Source organism: Adelges cooleyi, unplaced genomic scaffold (genome assembly GCF_023614345.1).
Source record: "Adelges cooleyi isolate 19-005CV unplaced genomic scaffold, UGA_ACOO_1.1 ACOO_flye_CR_arks_rails_tigmint_CR_PRNA_25, whole genome shotgun sequence".
Taxonomy (NCBI): Eukaryota; Metazoa; Arthropoda; class Insecta; order Hemiptera; family Adelgidae; genus Adelges; species Adelges cooleyi.
In genome coordinates, this window is record NW_026095915.1 from 1532911 (window position 1) to 1550086 (window position 17176).

General features: G+C 32.1%; 1 protein-coding gene across 1 annotated transcript; it reads right to left on the bottom strand.

Annotated features, from left to right (window-relative positions):
* Positions 1–5161: 5161 nt before the first annotated feature.
* On the bottom strand, positions 5162–9197 carry LOC126837526 (uncharacterized). The gene is made up of 2 exons (XM_050571471.1): positions 9102–9197; positions 5162–5642 (listed from the first exon to the last, which is right to left on the bottom strand). Exons 1-2 carry the CDS (start codon positions 9128–9130, stop codon positions 5186–5188), a joined length of 486 nt encoding a protein of 161 aa, XP_050427428.1. The 5' UTR covers positions 9131–9197; the 3' UTR covers positions 5162–5185.
* Positions 9198–17176: the final 7979 nt, after the last annotated feature.

Here is a 17176-nt window from a genome sequence, read left to right on the forward strand (position 1 = left end):
GACGGGCATCCTCTATTTATATAATAGATTATTATACAGATTTATACACAGACGGGCTGTGGTTGGTTTGGTTTAACAATTGTGGGCTATACTTGACTCATTTAATGGAGTAGTATATAATATTTTGTTATAATTTTAATAAACAAAAGTTAAAATAAATATACTTATAAAAGTAAAATGATAGCTATGTCTTACTGATTTTATTGATTTAACTAATTTTACAACCAAACAGATATGTATTTAAGTATAATGGAGTAGTATATAACATTTTATTATAATACATATAACAAAAGCGTCAAAATCGGATTTGTGAAGTTAAAATAAAAATACTTCTGGGAAGTGATTATGTGTAAATACATAAAGTTTAAAAATTGAAGTGCCGTAATATGGAGATATCACACGTCGTGTAATTCTCATGTAATACCATACACGCTGTAAGTGGACTAATTATTTTTCCAAATTATTAACATGTGATGTTGTATTATGTGACAACAAATAGTGTCATATAAACTTTACCATCAAACTCATCACAAAAACATTGCTTGCTCCTTTTAATCCATCCTCATTAGGAACTGATTCCTCGACTTTTCAAGACACTAAAATATAAACGTCAACATTTTTACGGCTTTAGAATTTTATTTAGATAAGAATATAATCTTTTGTAAAATCGCGTTTTCACAATATTAATTTGATAATGGTATTCGATAAAAGTATAACAGTATGGCCGTTTATTAAAATATAAAATAACAATTGTTATATTATCAGTTTAAGATTTTATTAAAAAAAAAAAAAACTGAGTTTTTTGTATACGCCACTGTAGTAATATTTCACGCTCTTTAAATCACTTGTGCTATACTTATAGTCGTATATATTCTAGGGTTTTAGTTAAATTTTCACTTTGGGTAAACATGCAATAAAAAACAGCTTTTTCAATAAAAATGCACAGGTTGTGATAAAATTATATACGAGTATTTTAAGAATTTAATTAAATATTTGCGTTAGGTAAACATGCAAGAATGGTTTTTACAATAACAATGCGTAAGTTCTTTAAATATCATGCACGGTCGAAAGCACAGAGTGACGTAGTTATCCAGTTAATTTAATTGTCGTTTGACGTGGATTAATACTTTTACCGACTTAAAATGTTTTGCCACGTATTAACCACCGGTGTACTGTGTTACACGGTATTAATTTGTAAATAATCTCTGCGTGTTGATGTGGACAAACCTACACAAGCTGACCAACTAAATGCAATTTTGGGCCTTCCAGGATGGGAGCGGATCACTCAAGTCAACGCTAAATGTCGGTTGGCCATCAACAGAAATGGATTGTTCACCGAAGAAGATTTATTAGTGTCGGGTAATAATTTGATTATTCCCAATGAAAACGCCAAACATTATATGGTGACACATTTGGTATCATGTGTGTACGTGAACGCGATTGTAAAATTTATGAATTTATTATGGAACATCTTAATACAGTATGAAAGAGCGAGAATAATGGTTATTAACCATGCTGCTAATCAAAAACGTAGGAGTTCAAACGAAGCGGTAGAAGAGAAGGAAGAAGAAGATAACCCTGTAGATAAACCACTTGAAGATAAAAGTGACAACTCTAAAGATAGACCGACTAACGACGACTTTAGAGTCATGGGAGATTTTCAATTTCGCTTTGCTTCAGTTGACCAGCAGTAGTCCTATGTTTAGCCGTATGTACAGTGCGATCAGGTATTTAGTCGACACGATACCAACGGGCGAATACACTCTGCACATGCTAGAAGAGGGTGTCCTGCCTGGCTTGGAACAATTTAAAGAGGTATCGAAAAATTTAAGACTTGTGCTTGGATCCGGGTATAACAGACCAATAGACATTGACTGTAATTCAAGAAGGAGTATGTTTCCTCATAAATTGTCATCCGACCGACGTCGCATATCAGTTAAGAGAAGAAATCAAAAAACTAGTGGACGAGGTGTGCGAAAATTACTATTCTCAATTGGGTTTTGTGTACAACAACCACGAGCAAACGACTTCTTTGGCTAGTCAACCAATTCCATAGATGTACTGTATCGTGGAGAACTTTGACGGCTTCAAGTAATTTAAATCTAGCCTAATGTAGTTTATTTTTTTGATTATTATATGTCATTGACCTGTTGTTAACAAATTATTGTTAATTATGTTTTCCATGGTCGATTCATAGAAATTTTTCCTACTTACAGGATGATCTATATGACGTTGAAATTTATTTTCTCGGAAAATTCGAATTAATTTTATTATAAAATTTGATCAATTTATTGTGAAACGCTCAATATCTCATTGGGTTTTATTAATAATTGAATATATTATTTCTTTTTAAGTGTTAGGGTTATATAATGTGATCTTAATTTTTTAATTCCTACCCCCTCCTAAGCGAATTACTTTTATACATTTTATTATCTTTTTAAATTAAGAATAATGTACTGTACATTTTGACTGGCCGAAAACCAGTTTTGGAAAACTATTTTTGATGTTTTTAAAGTTTCAAAGTTAGGGCAGGAGATGAGGTGGAATGGACTTCCTTCCCGTTCTAACTTTTAGAATTTTATAACATTTTAAAAATTTTGTTCAAAACTGGTAATCGATCAATAAACATTTTTAGTTTAAGTTAATAACAGCACATTGTCTCTCGTCCTAACTTTTAACCTCTTATAACATTAAAAAAGTTGTTCAAAACTGGCTGACAACCAATAAACGTTTTTAATAAACTAATCTTAATTTAAAAACTAAGAAAATATAATATACGTTATCATTTAAGCTTAAAAAGTAAGTACAAAAAAATTAGTTGTGGAGGGTGGTGAAAACAAATAAAATTGTGTAAAATTGAGATACCATTGTATGAAAAAAAAATTATATCAGATGGATCACTCTGTATAGACTCGTATTAAAGTATACAGTTATCATTGTTTTCCGTAAAGGATTACACTCGTCACGTGACCATTCTATTTATCAATGCTGTCATCAAGTTAATTTAACTTGATTATAATTGTACTTTAACCTAAGATATATAGCAAGAATCTGAATCGACGCAAAAAGAATAATTATGTAATCTGCTGTAAGTATTTTTATTGAAAAAGAAACACATAGAAACAAGCACATATAAAAAACAATTAGTTATTCAGGAAATCATTCTAACAAAGGTATACATTTTACACTAAAATATCAAACGTGCATATCGTAACAATAATAGTTATATTTTATTTTTCTTAATGTGTAAATAATAACAATAACATGGTTAAAATTGTGTTATCCCACTTAGTGTGCCCGACTTTATTTATTTTGTCAATATTAACATATTAACCTTTTTTTTTTATAGTAATGTAGTAATGTATATAGTTTTAGCTATTGGCTCAATTCCATGGATAGGCGAAGTTGAAGATGGCTTATAAAAGCCAGAGCAAATTGTCCATGGTACATTACTGATATCACCTATTCATTTGCAGAATATTTGGAATTAGTGAGAATTGGTCATAGTAATTATGACCTATTCCGGTCATATTTCTATTGGCGAAAAAACGGCTTAATTCGTTGAACATTACGAGTGGTTGATTGGGAGTTTCATAATATATACATATGTAAGAGTGATTAAATAATCATAAAAAAAAATTTTTTTTTTTTTTAGTAACGAGTACAAAAGCGTAATTTGGGCAGAGGGTGAGGGGACGGTGGTAGATACGTTTCGGGTCGAGTCAGGTTAGGTTTTTTTTAAGTTTACAATGGATTTGTATTTACTTGAACCCCTAGACATAATAATTATTGAAATGCTGAGTTAATCATTTCTTACCTGCCGAAGCGTAATCGTTTCATCAAATTGTATTTTCTATGAGCCGAAAACATGAAATACTCTTTGCTGTTATACACAATAGCTAAATGAGTTTTTATTTATTTTTAACAATTAAACTCTCATGCTGTATGCCCTTCTACGTGCATTCAAAACAAAAAAATAAAATTACATTTTTAATAGTTGTTCTTCATATTTAAAAATATGAATTCTATTAATGTGTTACTAAAATAACGAACTAATTGTAATCTACTGTTTAATATTCAACAATGTCATCATACATTTTCACTAAGAACAATACTTAATAAGTAACAACATTTTGCAATTATATATATATATATATATATATGTGTGTAAAAATCTGCTTAAAATATTGTAAATACAATAACGTGGTTAAAATTGTATAATTCTACTTAAAGTGGCCGATATTATTTATTTTTTTATTATTAACATATTAATAACCTTTTAGAGCCTTTTTCTGACTACATTATACGCCTGATTCAATTCTAATGTAGAATTTTGAAGTAAGAAATGGTAAATACAGTGCTCTGGTAATAGAATCGATTTTTACACATTAAGAAAAATAAAATGTATACCTTGGTTGGAATAGTTTCCTTAACACCTAATTCTATTTTATATGTAATTGCTTCTAGGTGGTTTTTTTTTCAATACAATTACTTACAGCAGATTACAGAAGTATTTGTTTTGCGTCGATTCAGCTTCTTACTATCAATCTTATTGTTAGCTTAAACAAAATAAGTTTAATTATAAACAAGTTAAACTAACTAAATGACAGCATTGATAAAAAGAATGATCACGTATCCCTGCGTGAAGTGTGTTATATTTTACGGACAACATTGTTAACAACGTTCTAATGGAGTATAATGATAGACTGTATACTTTCATACAGATCTATACAGCTGATCCATCTTATATCTTATTTTTTATTTCATACAATGTGATCTCAATATTTAACAATTTTTTTTTTTTGCTTTTACCTCAATACAAAACTAATAATTGTTATAATTACTTATTTAACTTAAATGGTATTGAATATATATAAATGTTTTATTGACTTATTTTAATAAGAAACTTTATTAAAAAAGTTTCTAACATCAGATAGTAAATAAAAGAATGATTAGAAAAGAATGATCGCGTACTACTCTACCTCTCACATCAGATAGTACACCATGCTATATAGGAATAATTATCTATGAATCGACTATGACAAACAGAGGAATAACAATGCACATAATTTATTAACAACATTTAAACGGCATAGTGCTCGTGTTATATTAATTAAATAAAAAATCTATAAACAAAAAGATTAAAATAACTTGAAGCCGAGAAAGCTCCCACGATACTGTACATCTATGGAATTGATTGACTAGCTAATGAAGTCGTTCCTTCGTCGCTGTTGTACACGAAACCCAAATGTGAATAGCAATTTTCGCACACCTCGTCCACAAGTTTTTGGATTTCTTCTCCTAACTGATATGCCACGTCTGTCGGTGACGGTTTGTCTTTACCATTCAAACTGGTTTGCTCACTACCACTAGGAATAACACTCGTTTCCGTTACCGTGCAATATTTTTCCAAGAACGACTCCATGGTGGTTTTGTATTGGCCAGTGAGAAACAATGACAATTTACGAGGAAACGAACTCATTCGTGAATTATACTCAGAGTCTATTCGTAGGGTATACCCGGTTCCAAATAACATACTTAAATTGTTTGATACCTCTTTAAATGATTCCAAGCAAGGCAGGACCCCCTCTTTTAGCATGTGCAGAGTGTAGTCGCCCGAGGGTATTGTGTCGACTAAATACCTGATTGCACTGTACATACGGCCAAACATTGGACCATTGCTGGTCAACTGAAGCAAAGCGAAATTGAAAATCGCCCAAGACACTTTGAAGTGGTCGTTAGTGGACCTATCTTTAGAGTTGTTGCTTTTTTTTTCCAGATATTTGTCGACCGAGTTATCTTCTTCCTCCATCTCTGCTGCTTCGTTTGAACTCTTACGTTTTTTATAAGCAGCATGGTTTGTGTCGCTTCTTCTCGCTCTGCTATACTCTACTAAGATGTCCCTTAGTAAATTCATAAATTTAACCATCGCGTTCACGTACACACATGCTACCAAATGTGTGACCATATAATGTTTGGCGTTTTCATTGGGAATAATCAAATTATTACCGACACTAATAAATCTTCTTCTGTGAACAATCCGTTTCTGTTGAAGGCCAATCGACATTTAGCGTTGACGCGGGTGATCCGCTCCCATCCTGGATTACCCAAAATTGCATTTAGTTGACCGGCTTGTGAATCCTTGCAAATCAATACGGTGTAAACCAGTACACCGGTTAATACGTGGCAAAACATTTTAAGTAGACAAAAGTATTATTCCACGTCAGGCTTTAAAACGAAAATGAAATTAGTTTGATTATTTGTCACTCTGTGCTTTCGATTGTGCATGATATGAAAATAACCTACGCGTTGTTATTACAAAAACCGTTGTCGCATGTTTACCCGACGCAAATATTTAATTAAGTTCTTAAAATATGTATTACTATGTGTATAGCACTACAGTGGCTTAGGCAAAAAAAATCTTAAATTGACAGCACCAGGTGATTTTTTTTATTCCATATTAGGTTCCATTAAATTATATTTTTCTTTAGTGTTTTTTTACAATGTGATCAGTTTTCCATAATTTATTATGTTTCTACCCTCCTCCCAAACTAGGTTTTTGATAGCATCTTTTGAAACTTAATTGGTAACGTATATATTTTGTATAACTTTTTAAAATAAAATATAAATATACTTAAATATTCTACTAAAACTTTTGAATGGTCGGATAACTATTTGTGAAGTTAATAAAGTTTCAAGTTTAGGGCATAAGGAAAGGTAGAGTAGTACTACTTTTGTGTGCGCGCAATTCCTAATACGCTCCCTACAATCTTATCTTTTAAACTATAATTTTAAAAATAGTTATTTAATGCTCAACCTGTTTAGTATATTATTCTTAAATTAAAAAATTATTAAAATATAATACTAGTAATCATTTAAGTTTCCATAGTTACAACAAAAAAACTTATTTGGAAAGGTGGTAGGAACAAAAAAATTTATGGTAAATTGAGATCACATTATATAAATCACTATAAGAAAAAATGTAATAATTATTATTTAAACCCAGTAAGAAATTGAGTGGCACGTGATAAAAAAAATCACCCTATACAGCTTCTTTTTATTTCTTCCCCTTTTTTAATTGCTAGTTCCCAATCTGCTAGTTTTTGTAATGGAACTTCGTCCTTTGATTGTTTCTTCTTCTTAGATGGATGTCATTTGTCACATCGTAATATTGGTATTATTTTCTGTTTCTATAATTTTATTAACTATTATTTTTAAGTAGCACCAAGTTTTAAAATTTTACAATCGCATCACCAAATTCACGCACTCTATTAAGTTGTCGAAACTCAATCTAACATTGTCAGAGTAGGCCACATTTAAATCCTAATCATTAAATATATTTAATTGTTCAGTATGATTCACATTGTAGACGGTCTCAACATTATAACACGTTTCTAATATTTAGTAAAGTATAATATTTAATATTCTTCCAGGTCTAGGTAAGTGTACTCTCAAATTATAACTGACCATTAAGTACTATAAGTGCTATTATTATAACTAGTCAAATATTTTCAGTTGTTTGAAAAATAGATTTGTTGAAAAACTAGAATGGTTTTAATATTCAACTTTTTAATAGGAAAAAATAACTGAATGTGTTCGACATAAATCTAATGAAGTATAGACTTCAAGTGGTTTCCTCAAAGTCAGCTATTTCAAAAGTGTAAATTTTGTTGTTGGATTTTTTTTTTATATTTATTTAAATATGTCTTTGTTTTATTTATTAACTATATAATATAACACAAGTGTTTATTAAGACTTTTTCTAATTTATTAGTTTTTACATATTCATTTTTCTTCATTTATTTTTTGATAGATAGTTTTTTTCCGAAAATTACCAATTAATTGACTGGTTTTTTTTTTGGTTTTTGATTATTCCGTTTCATACAATCGATTTTTACACATTAAGAAAAATAAAATAAAATAATTATTGTTACGATATGCACGTTTAATACTTACAACAAGTGTAATTTGTATACTTTTGTTGGAAATGTTTCCTGGATCCTAAACTGTATTTTATAATGACTATTTCTATGTGGTTTTATTTTCCATCAATTTACTTGCAACAGGTTATAGAAATAAATATTTTGCCTCGATTTAGCTCCTTGCTATCAATCTTAGCTTAAACCAAATAAGTTCAATAATAAACAAGTTAAACCAACTTGATGACAGCATTGATAAAAAGAATGATCATTTACCCTTACGTGAAGTGTGTAATCTTTTAGAACAACTTTGTTAACAACGTTCTAATGGAGTACAATGATAGACAGTATACTTTAATACAGATCTATACAGCTGATCCATCTGATATCTTATTTTTTATTTCATACAATATGATCTCAATATTTTATTTTTGTTTTTACCTCAATCCAAAACTAATAATTTTTATATTTACTTATTCAACTTAAACGGTATTGTATATATGCATGTTTTATTAACTTATTTAAATAAGAAATTTTATTTAAAAAGTTTCTAACATCAGATAGTACTCCCTGCATATAGGAATAATTATCTATGAGTCGACTATGACAAACAGAGGAATAACAATGCACATAGTTTATTAACAACATATATACGGCATAGTGCTCGTGTTATATTAATCAAATAAATAATCTACATTCAGATAGTTTAAATTACTTGAAGCCGTCAAAGTTCCCCACGATACAGTACGTCTATGGAATTGGTTGAATAGCCAAAGAAGTCGATTGATTGTGGTTGTTGTACACAAAACCCAATTGAGAATAGTAATTTTCGCCCACCTCGTCCATGAGTTTTTTGATTTCTTCTCCTAACTGATATGCAACGTCGGTCGGTGGTGGTTTCCTTACACCAACACTAGGAATGGCACTAGTTTCCGTTACTATGCAATAATTTTCTAAAAACGACTCCATGGTGGTTTTGTATTGGCCAGTGAGAAACGATGACAATATATAAGGAAACGTTGTCATTCTCAAATAGACAGGGTCTAATCGCGTAGTATACCCGATTCCAAACAATAGACTTAAATCGTTTGATACCTCTTTAAATATTTCCAAGCAAGGCAGGACCCCCTCTTTTAGCATGTGCAGAGTGTATTCGCCCGACGGTATTGTGTCGACTAAATACCTGATTGCACTGTACATACGGCCAAACATTGGACTATTGCTGGTCAACTGAAGCAAAGCGAAATTGAAAATCTCCCAAGAAACTTTAAAGTCGTCGTTAGTCGACCTATCTTTAGAGTTTTTGCCTTTTTTTTCCAGATATTTGTCGACCGAGTTATCTTCTTCCTCCATCTCTGCTGCAACATGGTTTGTCTCGATTCTTCTCGCTCTGCTATACTCTACTAAGATGTCCCTTAATAAATTCATAAATTTCACCATCGCGTTCACGTACACACATGCTACCAAATGTGTGACCATATAATGTTTGGCGTTTTCATTGGGAATAATCAAATTATTACCCGACACTAATAAATCTTCTTCGGTGAACAATCCGTTTCTGTTGAAGGCCAATCGACATTTAGCGTTGACGTGGGTGATCCGCTCCCATCCTGGATTACCCAAAATTGCATTTAGTTGACCGGCTTGTGAATCCTTGCAAATCAATACGGTGTAAAACAGTACACCGGTTAATACGTGGCGAAACATTTAAAGTCGACAAAAATATTATTCCACGTCAGGCTTAAAAACGAAAATGGAATTAATTCGATTATTTGTCACTCTGTGCTTTCGATTGTGCATGATATGAAAAGAAGCTACGCGTTGTTTTTGCAAAAACCGTTCTTGCATGCTTACCCAACGCAAATATTTAACTAAGATCATAAAATAGATTTTATGACAACCTATACGGTTTTATTAGACGAATTGTACACTCATAATGATTTTTATATAATCAATTTTAATAATTCGTAAATAATACGTTACTGCACAAACAAATATTAAACATTTTATTCGTAAAAAAATACAGCGTACCTCTCTTTTTCTGAATTGGCAAGACTACATACTTATTGGATACTAAAATACATATCTGTTCGGTTGTATGGTAAATGGTAAAATTGAATAAAACAATAAAATCAATAAGCCATAGTTATCATTTTACTTTTATGTGTAATTTTATTTTAACTTCACAAATCCATTTTTTACGCTTTTGTTATATTTATTATAATAAAATATTACATACTACTCCATTAAAGTAGTCAATCATAGGCAACAGTTGTTACACCGTGCAAACCACAGCCCGTCTGTGTATAAATCTGTATAATAACCTATAGTATAAATAGGGGATGCCCGTCTGATAAGTCTGACCGACTTACTTATAGAGTTACAGAGTACTTGTATGTTAGGAGTGTTTGTATGAAATAATAAAATACACTGTTTTTCCAAACAACCCTTGAGGTAAAGTATCAGGCTCGTTTTTTTTTTTGGCGTGGTTTCCCCTCTTAGAACAGTTATGCCGCCAAACCAAACGTTTCACACTCACGTCCGGTGTGTCGCTCAAAACGTCTAAGAAGGCCTAGTCCACGACTGTGAAATTAAATAATGTAATTAAATTAATAATGTTACCCCTACCTGTTTGTTGCAGTTTCGACCGTGATTGATCCGAAGCAGAAATAAAATTATGGCATATAAGAAATTGCAAACCAAATGTAACCTTCCTCTGTCGGACTCTGTCTGTCCCCCGTTAGGTCCAGTTTAGCAAACATATCTTCCTAAGGAATTTTCTCTCCATGACAGCTAGCTTTTTCTCATCTTCCTGGCCGGTTGTAGGCCACATTTCACATTATCACTGGTCTTGCAACCACTCTGTACAACCGTTTTTTTTTATATAACAATTTGGATCCCATTAATCTCGAGAGCGATTTATGTTGCTTGTGTTGGCACCTAGATACTTAAAAAAGTTTACTTCTTTTAACTTTTATGAATAAAATTCACTTACCGTCTTGAATGGGAACAATCAATTTATTAACTCCAGATATTGTCATGATAAGTCATTTTTCTTGTTTCCAGTCTTGACCGTTTAATTTAATTCGCATTAACTGAGACACTTAGCTCGCCAATCTATTTTAAATTTACTTGAAAAAGTATTATTATTACTTTCTATAGTGTACATATTTTCTAAATTTCACATTGCCCTTACCATATCTTTTACATTATAATTTTTTTTTGTATGAACTCTGTTGCTACTATTACATTATTTTAATCAAGGTATGATCTTCATTAGTTGCTCTGGAAACAAATTGTTGTACTAGTCAATATGCTTTTTGCTTAAACAACAAAAATTTACTTTTGTCAAGTCTGGGTTATCTGTTGCTACAACTACTTATTTTCTTTTTTCCCTAACACAGTTAAAATATTTTTAAGAGTTTTATTTTGGTTCATATCATTTGACTTGGTGGTAGACAAACATTCTATTTACTTACGACTCAAACGACTTAATACTACTGGCATAGGCCACTGCTGTTTACTTGACCTACTAAATAAGCCATTGTTCATGACAATTGTGGAGAAAAACCAATCACTATTGTTGTATAAGGATAATGTTACAAAATGTACTGAGTATTGACAACAAAATAATTATTGTAAATAATTTGTGCCAAAAATTTGGTTAATAATACACTTACCAGCAGCTTGTGAAGTCGGTGGTTGCCTAAATGTATGCATAATATACTTGAATACTTTTGCAACCGGCGTGTAAAAGTGATGTGAACAAGAGATTTGACTGTAACATGACTGTTTCGGTGATATTTAAAATAATTATTATAATTGTTTTACACACATTGTGTTTAATATTAAATATTTCACCCCGTTTGTACACATTTTAAATGAATATGTTGATTGATACCTTTCTTAGACTTCAGGCACCCCCTAGGAGAGGCGTTAATCTGAAAGTGGTTTTATCCAAGAGGACTAGTACAGTAGAGTATTGGCATAATGAAATCAAAACATAGAGGGGACGGAGAGGTCACGAGTCTACAGGAATTATTATAAATAAAAGTGATAATTTCAAATAAACGCTTTGATGCTTATTTGTAAATACAGCACCTCAATTTAACACTTTCTAACTTTGCTGGTTTACACTGTGCTTGGATTGGACTGTACTGGTTGGAAAATACTAACTACTGATTGGCATCGATGCGTTAATGATGTTTTCCCTTTAAGATGTAATAATTCCTGGAAACCTGTGATCGCCCCCCCCCCCTATGCTCCGTGATCACTATGCCCCGATCCCTATGTGCTGGCTTTTTTTTTTAGTTAGATTTTTCCGAGAGGTTTTTTTATTTAATTTTTACTTTTTCCGATTCATACAATCGATTTTTACACATTGAGAATAATAAATTATAATTATAGCTCAGAATTATAAGACGTATCCAATATTCAGTAAAGTATCACATTTGTTATTCTTCCAAGTATGTGTACCATCAAATTTAAACTGACCATCAAGAATAATTACAAGTGCTATTACTAGTCAAATTTTTTCAGTTGTTTGAAAAATATATTTGTTGAAAAACTTGATTGGTTTAATATTTAACATTTACAAAAAAAAAACAACTGAAAGCCTTCGACATGAATCTGATTAGGTATACACTTTAAGTGGTTTCTCAAAGTCAGCCACTTCTTTAGCCTTACTAAGTTGGTTTATTTATTTATTTACTATATTAGGCGCCAAGAACACAATGGGTATAACATAAAACCATTACTGTTACGATATTCACGTTTTATATTTTGGTGTAAATTATATACCATCTTTGGAATGGTTTCCTGAATAACTAATTGTATTTTCTATGTGATTGCTTTTCTATGTGGTTTTTTGTTCAATAAAAGTACTTACAGCAGATAAAAAAAAATTGTTTTGCTTCGATTCAGCTCTTTCGACAATCGATCATAACTTAAATCAAATAAGTTCAATAATAAACAAGTTAAACCAACTTGACAGCATTGATAAAAATAATAATCACTTATTCTTGAGTAAAGTGTATTATATTTTAGAACCGCATTGTTAACAACTTGACAACGTTCTAATGGAGTACAATAGATAGACTGTTCGATATGACAACATCATATTGATCACCCTATATGTATGCGTGTACGAACAATTAGGTATATATGAGTCAAAGAAATAACGATGAACACAGTTTGCTTAGAACTTTTTCAACGGCATAGTGCTCGTGTTATATTAATCAAATAAATAATCTACATTAGGACAGATTTAAATTTCCCACGTCACCGTACACGGAATTGGTGGACTAGCCAAAGAAGTCGTTCCCCCGTCGGTGTTGTACACGAAACCCAAATGTGAATAGTAACTTCCGCACACTTCCTCCGCGAGTTTTCGAATTTCTTCTCCCAACTGGTTTGCCACGTCGGTATGGGACGGTTTGTCTTTACCTGTCAACCCGGTTTGCTCGCTACCGCTACGAGTAGCAGTCGTTTCCGATACCGTGCAATATTTGTCTAAATAAGACACCATGGACGTTTTGTAGAGGCCAGTGAGAAACAATGACAATTTACGAGGATACATTTTTGTAATATTGTCAGGTTCAGACCGTTTGGTATAATCGGATTTGTACAATACGCTTAAATTGTTCGATACATCTTTGAATTGTTTCAAACAAGGCAGTACCTCCTCTTCAAGCGTGTGCAGAGTGTATTCGCCCGTCGGTATCGTGTCGACCAAGTACCTGATTGCGCTGTACATACGGTCAAACATTGCACTGCTGCCGGTGAACCGATCCAAAGCCAAATTGAAAATCGCCCAAGACACTTTGAAGTTGACGTCGGTCGGTCCATCATTCGAGTCGTCGCCTTTTTCTTCGAGTGGTTCGTCCACAGGGTTTTCTTCTTCTTCTGCTTGCTCCTCTACCGTTTCGTATGAACGCTTACGTTTTTTATAAGCAGCATGGTTTGTATCGCTTCTTCTCGCTTTGCTATACTCTACTAAGATGTCCCTCAATAAATTCATAAATTTTACTACCGCGTTCACGTACACGCATGCCACCAAATGTGTGACCATATAGTGTTTGGAGTTTTCATCGGGAATAATCAAATTACTACCGGACACGAATAAATCTTCTCCGGTGAACAATCCGTTTCTGTTGACGGCCAATTGACATTTAGCGTTGACGTGGGTGATCCGATCCCATCCTGGATTACCCAAAATTGCATTTAGTTGACCGGCTTGTGCTGGTTCGCTCTCATCAACACCAAACGATTCTTTAGAAATCAACGCCGCACAAAATAGTACACCGACGAATACGTAGCAAAACATTTTAAGTCGGTAAAAATATTATTCGACTTGAGGCTTTGAAACGACAATGGAATTATTTCGAAAATTTTGTCACTCTGTTCTTTCAACTGTACATGATAATATGCAATGAACCTACGCGTTGTTATTGCAAAAACCGTTCTTGCATGTTTACCCAACGCAAACATTTAATGAAATTCTTAAAATATTTATTACTGTGAGTATAGCACTAGTAGTTGAAATATGAGCAAGATATGACACAGAAAAATGAAATTACAATATCGTAGCCACGGACCGGGCGGGGACAGTGGTGGCAAAAAAATAATTTTTTTTTTTAAATAATTTCTTAACCTGAGTTTATAACGGTTGTTCATATTTAACTAACGGCCATACTGTGATACATTTATCGATATTATCATTATCAAAGTAATATGACGAAAACGGGTATCATGATTTTACATAATTATATTCTTATCTAAATAAAATTCCAAAGCCGTACAAATGTTGACAGTTAAATTTTAGTGTCTTGAAAGTTCGAGTAAGTAATACCTTTGTGGATAGATAAAAAGGAGCAAGCAATGTATTTTTAATGATTTTGATATTAAGTTAAGTTAAGAATTGTACACTCATAATGACATTTATATAATAAATTTTAACAATTATTTTTAATACATTATTGCACAAATAAATATTAACAGTTTTATTCGTAAAATATACAGCGTACCGCTCTTTTTCTGAATTGGCAAGATTACAGAGTTTACTCATTGGTTACTTAAATACATATCTGTCCGGTTGTATAGAAATTGGTAAAATTAAATAAAACAATAAAATCAGTACGACATAGTTATCATTTTACTTTTGTAAGTATTTTTATTTTAACTTCACAAATGCGATTTTTACTCTTTTGTTATATGTATTATAATAAAATATTACATACTACTCCATTAAAGGAGTCAAGTATAGGCAACAGTTGTTACACCAAGCAAACCACGGCCCGTCTGTGTATAATTCTGTATAATAACCTATAATATTAATTGGGGATGCCCATCTGGTAGGCCTAGCCGACTTACTTACAGAGTTACAGATTACTTGTATGTTTGGTTTGTTTGTGTGCAATAATAAAATATACTCTTTTTCCAAACAACCCTTGAGGTAAAGTATCAGGCTCGTTTTTTTTTTTTGGCGTGGTTTCCCCTCTTAGAACAGTTATGCCGCCAAACCAAACGTTTCACACTCACGTCCGGTGTGTCGCTCAAAACGTCTAAGAAGGCCTAGTCCACGACTGTGAAATTAAATAATATAATTAAATTAATAATGTTACACCTACCTGTTTGTTGCAGTTTCGACCGTGTTCGATCCGAAGCAGAAATAAAATTATGGCGTATAAGAAATTGCAAACCAAACGTAACCTTCCTCTGTCGGACTCTTCCCCCGTCAGGTCCAGTTTAGGGAACATATCTTTCTAAGGAATTTTCTCTCCATGACAGCTAGCTTTTTCTCATCTTCCTGGCCGGTTGTAGGCCACATTTCACAATATCACTGTCTTGCTGCCACTCTGTATAACCGTTTTTTCTTATATAACAATTTGGATCCCATTAAACTCGAGAGTGATTTATGTTGCTTGTGCTGGCATCTATATACATAAAATAGTTTACTTCTTTAAACACATATCCTCCAATCTGAAACCCTTTCTGTTTGTTCGTTTGACGTTTATGAATAAAATTATTTTACCGCCTTGAATGGGAACAATTTATTTATTAACTCCAGATATTGTCATGACATGTCATTTTTCATTATTTTCCAGCCTTGACCGTTTAATTTAATTTTCTTTAACCGAGACTAAGGTAATTTAAATTCACTTAAAAAAGTATTATTAGTATTTTCTAAACTATACATATTACATACGTTGTCACAAAAGTTCTATTCACCCTACCTACCGGCAAAACTACAGTTTATTTGCTCCGTTCAATGGAATGTTAGTTACAGGTAACTCAATAAAAAATTTTGATTTTTTTATGATGACTTAACCAGGTTGATACATCTTATTAATTTGTAATTTGTATCTTAAGTGTATCTCAGTTATATTTGTATCTCACTTGTTTGTGATTTGTAAAATAACTGTTCTGAGCACAATTTCTTGGCTTATAATAAAAATAATTCTAATAATATTTTCTAAATTTCACATTGCCCTTACCTTGTATTATACATTTAAATTTTTCACCAAAACTCACTTTAGAAGTTTTCAGTGTAGGTAAGTTGTCTGGACGTTTCGGAAAGTCATGGTTGTTCTTAAATTATTTTTTATCAACTAAATAACACTAAATTGCCTTTCGTTAGAAGCAGAAGACATCTGAAGTCTGGATTGTCTCTGTTGCTACTATTACATGTTTTTAATCAAGTTATGATCTCCATTGGTTGCTACCTCTGTAAACTACAATTGTTAAACTAGTCAATATGCTTTTTGCTAAACAACAAAATTTACTTTTGTCAAGTCTGGGTTATCTGTTGCTACAACCACTTATTTTATTTTTTCCCTGACACAGTTAAAATATTTTTAAGAGTTTTATTTTGCTTGACAGTGCTCGGTGATACACTATGTCTATTGTGTTCTTGCTTGGAGAAAAATCCCAAACTAAAGATACAAAATCATGCACCTACGCACACCTGCATGCACAAATAACTTGGCCGATAAGACATGTTCATGTCAAAAATGAACTAAGTATAAATTAAAACAGCAGTTGTACTTACTTTCTACGCTCCACACAAAACATTGAATGGTGACAGTGTTGTGTTCGGCAAACAGAACAATTCGAAAAACTTGGAACACAATTGGTTCATTACCTACCTAATCCAACCTAACCACAGATATGTATATGAGTATAAAAGTAAACTGAACACAATATTTATCTGAATTAAGCGACACGTAGCAACAATGCCCCGTCATGGAAACCAGCAAA